Genomic DNA, 8,762 nt, shown 5'->3' with positions numbered 1-8,762 from the left:
AATGACACACCAGGGGATATTTCTGTGGAGTCTCTTCACACCCTTGGTTTCTTGGTATCATTGATGGGGCAAATATAATACGGCTGCCTCTCTTCTACATGGAAAAAAGATTTTTATCTGCTTCCCCACTGTAAAACACAGAAATAAAATTTTCTCTCCAAAAGTTGTTTCAATAAGTTGCTCTAAAAACTTTCAACAAATCCTAGGATTTTCAGTTACTCTAAAGCTAAATAGACAAAGAAACTAACTGCTTCCTTCCTTTCATTGTGTGTGTAAACTTGGAGAAAAGACAGTAATCTTATTGCTAAATTGCTTAACAACTGCAGGTAGAAAAGCTAATATGCTATAATTTATATGTGAAAAGATTGCAGGGGCTTAGTAGCCATATTTAATACTATTGAGGCTTCCCACTGAGAATTGCACTGTAAACTGGCAGCTGACTCAAAACACTGCTGTTTTCAACAGTTTAAAAAATGTGTCAGCAACTGATCAAATAGGCTTCTATACCAGTCATTTATGGCAATCTTTCATATTAGTGTACTACTGACTTGCGTAAATCACTCCCAGGATGAAAACAGTCCCTGTACATGGCTCTATAATGAATTCAAGCACTGAATCAGTCTTGGTGGCTTCAGACCTATGTTGGAAGATAATTCTGAGCAGTCTCAAATAGACAAAAGATAATTTCTATGGGGCAGATTTGCTAATGTGCACAAAACTGAAGTAAATATTTTTTTCCAGGGAGCTTTGTAAGGACAAAAGGGGGAAAAAAATCTGCAACACTTTGTGTCCATTAACAGTGGAAAATTCATAGCTGCTGGGCAACTCAAGGTTTGTCTAGTGGAGATGAAGATCTCCTTGAGCAGGGTTTTCTGCAACTGAGGTACCAAAGACATGAAGATCTGTGTGGGCTTTCATAGCTTCATCACTTAGACATGACAGAATTAGGATGGTTACACTCAGAAGCTGAAGAACATGAGTGTAATGGTAAAAGAGTCAATCTTCCCCATACCTGAAACACAAAGAAGACAAACAGTTGGGAAGAAGTATGTCAAACTTTACCTGCAACCACTGTGACTGGTCATTGTGGCCAGAGGTCCAGGCATTAACTTTGCCTTGCTTGTCCAGCCGGGCTTTCCGGGGCTCCCAAGCAAACATGTCCATGTTGAGTGTTCGGAAAACACTGGAGGCAGTAATCTGATAGTCCTGTATATGTCCTGATTTCATCCCCAGGGGTTCAGAGCAACCTGGAACAGCAAAATCAGATCTGTGACACTACCTAATTATCTCTGTAAGTGCTTCAGGTTTTCCGTTAGGAAAAGAAATCTAGCAATTCTCAAAGAAAAGGCTTTAATCAAGACTATTGTTGGAGGAACTTACAAACAAACAAATGAAAAATAGCCAATTCAGGGCACTTTATTTCAACACTACCTTGGAAGAATGAAAAACAAGATAGAGAATTCAATGTATTTTATGCTGGCATAAATTTATGAAGGCAAACAAACAGAAAAGATTACTTTCGTCTCTACTTATCTTGGTTTTATTCTGCTGTCCAGAAGCTTGCTATTGTTTCCCTATTCAGTTTGATTTTATCATGCTTCTATGCCATATCACATCAACCATGTGTTTGCCTACCGAGGAAACATTTATTTTTCTTATAGCCACTGCTGAAGAAAAATGTCAACAAGCACTGAGCCTTCTACACTTCTGAATTAATTGACACTTAGCCAAAAACTCCAAAGGCCCCAACACCTACTGACAGTGGAAGACTACAGAAAAAACAAGTGTGAAGGAGGGGGAATAGTAGGAGATACTCACTTAGGAGAAATTGAGTGTTAAAGGCTTATTTGTTTAAACCAGGTGGATGTCCCACATCAATGAGTTAACTTTTACCAAAAGAGAGATCTTGGGCTTCTACACTGACTGTTGGGTGTTCACGATGGGGGCAACAACAAAAAAAAAAGACTCTGTTCCTCTGCCTTGTTATTTTACACTAGCAACACAGAAGGTACATTTGGTCTCAGAAGAGGGAAGAAGCAAGATGGCAGCAAGAGAGATGCCCTTCAGCAGCAGCACTGTAACAGTACTGGAAGACAAAGTACATGAGTACTTTGAAGTACATGAGCTGCTTGATTTTAAGATTTTAAAAAATAAGGAAAAGGGAGGCAAGTCAAGTATCTGAGAGTGAGAGGGCTGCTAAGGGTCAGGAAAGGTGGAAGTATGGCTGGGTGGAGTAATGTTTGATGGTTGTTTGAGGAAAAGGTGAAAGATGGAGATGGGAACATAAAAAGAAGCTGTTTTCTCATTTCCTTCTGTCTCAGCTGTCAGAAACCTGCATACGTGCAGTTGTTCCAAAGTTTTCACTTCACAAATTTGGTGATCCTATATAATACTTTAACATACTGTAACTCATTGAGTGAGAGTGTGCCCAGGATCTAACATACCTGGTTTTTCAGCATCGTCACTGTGTGCATAGAAACTTGACTTTGTGTACAATTGAGAAGACAGAGGTTTTCCACCTGACATGTCCCAGGTCATTGAGCTGATTCCTATCAGTTAATCACTTTCTGAGTCACCAACTGTGTTTCTTAAATCACAAATGCCAGTTGTGAAGGCTTTCCTGCTGGGACCATGACCCAGCTCAACTGGTGTCTCTTGACAGAGCCAGGGCACTGTGTGACCACTTAAAACACCTTCAAAGCTTTTAGTTTGTTTTTCACTTTGTTTGAGCTAGATATCAAAGCTCATACTCTTTTTTTCTTAAAAGCCCATTTCCTCTACAGTATGTTTACCCAGATTTAAAGACCTGATCTTTTTTTTTAGTTCCTTTGATATTATTAGCAAAGACCTTTTGGTCAGATTCTACTTTCTATTTCTCCCATAGGTTTAACACACAGAATTCAGTGGAATTATTAGGGATTCAAATCAGTAAGGCAAGACCAGGCCCTTTGGTGGGGGTCTAACAGCAGGAACAAATGCATATTTCTCAAGACAACTTTAATGTAGTGGCAACTGCGTTTAAAAGTTGACATACTGATGTTTCATACTCAGTTAAAAAATAAACAGAAAACAGAGGGTTTTGGTTTTTGTGTTTATTTTTTTTAACAAAAAACAACCTTTCAGAACTGATTCTCAGTGCACAAATGGAAATCACACAGCCTTGTCTGCAGAATGAACTACCTAGTTCAAAACAACAAAACAATTTTCCTCAGAGTAGGAGGGAGCAATTGATATCACAAATGACAGAGGCTCATATGTTGCTTTAGAGAAGAACTTTTATTATTATTCAGTTCAGAATTATCATGTCAGGATCACAAGGGCCGTCAGCATTATATTTCATCTGAGGAATCTGAAGGAGGTTCCTGAAATGAAAACATGGGTTGCCCAAACTGTTTTTCAGTGCTGGTCCAATCCATCGAATATAGTTTTATCTTTTCTGAGTATTATTATTGATTTATGAAACAACAGATGTGTCTGCTTGTGTGTCTGTGCATGCGTGCATGCATTAATGAAATTTCACACTTGCCTTCCTTCCACTGCCCCAAAGGGAGGAGGAAGACAGTTGTGAAAGGTAACAGCAGAAAATGAGAAGAACAATGAGAGGCAGAAGAGACAAAGGTGATGCACACGGGTGGCAGAACAATGTCTTAGTGCTGTGTCACAGAGGGCAAGAGCAGATCTAGTTGCTTCCCAGCTCCTATGGCACCCTGCTGCAATGGCCAAAGATAATGACTGTTTATTCTAATAGGCAAGCTATAACCTAGAGCGCAAAGGACAGCATCATCAAACTAGTACAAAACGTTGTGTCTGTAGGTAGTCTTCCCTCATAGAAGTGTATTTATAATAATGCTCATGACTCCTCAGGACATTTCCACTGTACTGTATATTCTTTACCTTTGTTTTGCAATGTCCCTGTAAAAGGATTCAATGTCCCTTCTCATTTTTATAACCTGTTAAAGTTAGAGAGAACTGATGGACACATACTTATGGTGATGCTCAGTGGAGCATTTTAGTTCAAAATGTTTGAGATGCTTTGGATATCACCATCTGTGATAAATGATATCTGATAACTCTGTTTAAACCTATCTAAGTTTGAAGTTACTTCTTATTTGTTCTAGCTCAATGAAACAAGAGCACTGAAATAATGAGGGTGAGTGTCAATTAGAATCTGAAAATGGAAAGAATCCACATGAAGGTTATTCTCTGTTGACTCTTCTGAAGGCACAGTATTTTATTCTTCAGTCTGAATCCTGCACCATGCCCCTCATCTAACTCTTCTTCCAAGCAAGCTCAAAAGTCTCAAAGGAAATATTAAATATCTAATGCAGTGGAGGCAAAACAACAGATAGATCTGCATGCAAAGAGCTACATGCATCTTGCCTTGGGACAGTAATTATGCAGTATTGGCAAAAGAAGCATAGGTCTACTATTTGATGGAAAAGGTGATTTTGTTTTGATTAATATTGTGATATTTTTATTTTCTGAAAACTAAGATATTTAAAAAATTTTCTTCCTATTAATGAACATAGGATTCCTTTCCAGATTAGACAGTGATAAAGACAACAAGGGGAGAGGAATCTAGTATTAAATGCAGATGTTACAAATTCCCCTTGTGTGTGTTTGTACCTATAGTTACTGTTAGGATTGATAAATAGTTACCAGAGAACAACATACCCAAAAGAGGAAAATTGCATGCTCAGGAGGTACTGTAAGTCTCACAAGGATAAATTCTGGAAACCTGTATCCCTCTGTGTGAATTGACAAACTCATAACACCAAGAATTTGCTGAATTTGTACACAGCCACCAACATATACGAGCATCAGCAATATATGACATGGGCCACATGCAAGAAGGGAGAGCCTGCTGTTTGCACACGTTTGAGCGTGTGAGTGAATTGCATTTGTAAGTAACTGTGTTGTGCAAAGAGTTATCTGTTTTTAAAAACAACAGCTTGATGCTACCATTAATAACAGTTTAATGAATAAAAGCATTCTAATAAACAGTAGCTGTGATCTGTTTCTCCCCCTACATCAACACCCTATAAAGGGAAGGGAATTTACAACACACAGATGTGCAAAACACAACTAAGGCAGCAACACAAAGCCATGAAAATTAATGTCTAATTTACAGATGGCCAACTGCCAAGCTTTGATTATGGTTTTCGGTAACATCTGACTGTGGGTCCTGGTAAGTAAAGCTATTTATGAGCCTACAGCAGATTATATTGAGTATTGTGCTGAAGTTTGTCTTAAGAAAGAATTCGTTTTTATGATGATCCGGTGCTGCGAGTCAGTTGCCCTCCCTCATTATTGCCTCTTCTCCAGCACTAGGACTTATTAGAGAAGCCAAACCTCTCGAAGTGTTTTCTGCCTAAGACAGACCACCTGGAATTAAGAGTGAATTAGTCTGTCATTATGTATAATTATACTGTTCTCTCAGTAAGATTGAAATTGTTCTGCTGAGCCTTAGCTGCCTGCAGTTCTAAGAAATTATGACCTTGAAACTGTTACGAGACCACTGAAATGAATTCACTTCAGTAGCTTTCACAGTTCTTTGAGCAAAACAATTCCTGGTCATTCTGGCAAGGACTTACTCTAAATTGTCGTTCCAGAAATGGAAGACATAAAAAAAAAAAAGTAATAGACTAAAGCAGCTAGACAGAATTTTCTATTTACTCTCAAACCTATCTATATTGGAAAAGGGCTACAGTGAGATTAATGCATTAACTTTTCATTTCTGAATCTGGTTTTGATGCCACTAGAGGACTGAGAATTATTTAACTCCAGCTGTTTTGATACATCATTTGTGAACTGGATGACTATTGTTTGTACAGTAAGCAGGCAGCCACATAAAAATCATTCTTAAATGAATTCAGTGTAGTGCTCCCACTGGTAAAAGGTTGATCTCTTGAAAAAGATAAAAAATTTACATGCTTTACTGAATTTGTAAGAGAACATGGTTCTTGCAGAGAGTGGCTAGAGGTCAGGCTTTACATTTATGAGCTATAACTTCTGCTACTACAAACCTTGAGAGGGTTTATATTGGCTCCACTTGTTCATTTACTTTTTGCTGCAAGACACAATCCCTTCTTCTGCGAGAAATCCGCAAAGCAAATCTAAACCAAAATCTTGACTGAAGCAGACCAGCAAAATGTATATTCCTGCACTCTGAATGGTCCTCGACGGCAGCTGAAGCACCCTTGCCTGTCTGAGGATGTCACACAGCACATTGGCATGGTCACCCGTCAGCCAGGAGAAATTACTCAAATTAGCTTTGATGCCTGCTTATGCAGTGACTCTGCTGTACAGCAACTGTACAAGCAGCTTCGGCGCTCAGAAACCGTTTTCAGCCCTTGGTTTATTTAGGCTGTGATGAGTGTAACTGTGAGTTAGAGACTCTCTGTTTCATGGTCTGCTTAGTACGTAGCATAACAGGTTCTGATGGCTGTTGATACTTATTAAAACTGCTATAAATTACCTTTTCTAGGTCACAAGTAATTGGAGGCCAATGTGCACAAAAAGATTTTACAAAGTGTTATTAGGTTGCTACCACATTATCCTACTACTATTACTGCCCAACTGCAAGCAGCTATTGTCACATCATTTAGATGTGTTGCTGCTTATATAATTTACATAAAAAGAGAAAAGTAACTGTCTGGAGAAACTCAGGCCTGCCAGCTGCATTTGACCAGGAATAAATTGCATGTGCTTTAGACCTTCTGCACAAAATTGTGCTGCTTGATGGTTGACTTCTGACATGCAGCGATGGCAGAAAACCCACCTGACAGTTCACAGCCAAGAAGTTCCATTCTCAGTGTGCAGTGTCTTCTGCACACCTGAGGATACAGCCGTACGTACTGTGATTTAATTGGAGGGGTGAAGGAGTTAGCATACGGGGTGTTGTTGTCCACGTTTCCACGAAACACCTGGGATAAAATGACATGTGTTAAAAATGTGCCAGGAGGACTACTGGAGGTTCAGTACTTTTCCATAGGTAAAAAGTATCTGCATTGTTCTTCTTACGGTCACTGTACATTTTTCTACAAGCTTTTCCCAAACAGAGGCTGTTTTAATTTTTCTAGTGCCCAACATACAAGTTTTTAAGCAGAACCTACTGCCATTGCCTTGCACTGGCATGCATTTGCCACCTGTGCTGAATCAGGACCCCTATCTTGTCACTCCTAGAAAATGAAGGCACTAATGCAACTAAATTATGTCTTCTTTTCTAATTAGTGTATTAAATAGTCTCAATTCAATTTAGCCTGCAATTATTTATGCTGATTGACATTTATTTTTCTTCCTCTACTTCAAGAACTTGATCCAACTCCCACTGAAGTGCACTGTAACCCTCCCATTGATCACAGGGGGAGCTGAATTAAATCGGTAAGTATTCTCCTATTCACTCCTCACTCTAATCAGATATGCTTGTACTTTGTTTTCTTCTCTCATTATATACCTATTCCCACAGCATTAATTTACTAATAGAGAAACTATGTCTAACGCTGAAAAGTGACTTAGTTCTATCTTAACTTACGTAGTAAAGGGATTTTTGCTGCTTTGCGTACACAACTCTATAAAAAATAAGTGGTAGCTATAAACTGTAAACACATACTTCCTGCTGGGTGATACTGTTTGTGCAGTACAGAGATCAGCATTGATGAATGGGTTCTCTGCTTTTAAGGGTTAACACTAATCTGCCAATGTAATAAAACTAAATTGAAAACAGAGTAATGAGTAATTACTGGTAAACTAATTAAAATGAAAATCAGTTAAGTATAATAAACAGGATTATTCCAGCCTTGGGACACAGTATTTATACAACTATCAATTAAAGTATAAGAAATTCTTAGCAGATAGGAAGAACAATTTTTTTATTTTTTTTTTTTTTTTTTTTAGAAAAATAGTAACAAGGCAACCTCTATCATCCTGTCAGGCAATTATGCTTATTTAGTACAGGTAACTCACACTTCTGAAGGCAGCTAAATCATAAGACATATTCATATACAGATGACTTAACCTTACCATATCTTCATTTGTGCCTTTTACTTTATACATTGTCCACGCCTTCCCATCATTACTGTATGCAATTTTGTAAGATTTCACATATTCTGGACTTCCAATCCTCTTGGCACCTTGAGTTATAACTCCAGTAACTCGCATCTTCTTCTGTAGGTTTATCTGAAATAACAAAACAGTGTTATAACTAACCATCTGAGGGGCACAATTCAGATTCTAGACTCCTTTGATTCCTTTTTTTTTTAAATGACAGAAGGGTAAAATCATAGCTGTAGTATTTAAACTGCTATCTTTACACTTGCATTAATTCCTTGTATCATTCATTCATTTCATGTACATATGCACATAAATAAAGGAAAAAAATTGAACCAAAGGCCTGTACAAGGCTTATGTCTTCATGTGTATGTGTACACACACACATACATTTATTATCAATATATAGGGTATTGCTGGTGAATTACTGGTATATGGGATTACTGCTATGTATTTCCTTCCTGAATAGGAAATGCAACAGTGCAATAATTTAGCAAAGGCTGAATCTTCTGTTCTATTGGAAGCCAATTGGCAATCCCATACAAAAAAGCCCAAGTTAACGTCAGGTTAAATTTCTCTGTGAAAGTAAAAATTCATGGATGTTCTGTAAAGCAAACAAATACACCAGCAAGACCGACGTTTTCAGCCTTGTCTGTGCAATGAGGTCTATCATGAAGTAATCTGTGGCAATTGCACTCCCATCTTCTCACTGG

General features: G+C 38.2%; 1 protein-coding gene across 1 annotated transcript in view; it reads right to left on the bottom strand.

Annotated features, from left to right (window-relative positions):
- The window catches only part of EDIL3 (EGF-like repeats and discoidin I-like domains 3), a gene marked incomplete at its 5' end in the record, with an annotated part of 53,824 nt that extends 45,646 nt beyond the window's left edge, over nucleotides 1–8,178 (bottom strand). The window contains 3 exons of the mRNA XM_010156603.1: nucleotides 1,063–1,247; nucleotides 6,782–6,926; nucleotides 8,023–8,178. Of these exons, the coding sequence (XP_010154905.1) occupies nucleotides 1,063–1,247; nucleotides 6,782–6,926; nucleotides 8,023–8,178 (486 nt within the window). The remainder of the gene's footprint in view (nucleotides 1–1,062; nucleotides 1,248–6,781; nucleotides 6,927–8,022) is intronic.
- Nucleotides 8,179–8,762: the final 584 nt, after the last annotated feature.

The sequence above is a fragment of the Eurypyga helias genome, unplaced genomic scaffold (assembly GCF_000690775.1).
Source record: "Eurypyga helias isolate BGI_N326 unplaced genomic scaffold, ASM69077v1 scaffold11888, whole genome shotgun sequence".
NCBI lineage: Eukaryota > Metazoa > Chordata > Aves > Eurypygiformes > Eurypygidae > Eurypyga > Eurypyga helias.
This window is presented reverse-complemented; position numbering and strand designations above follow the sequence as displayed.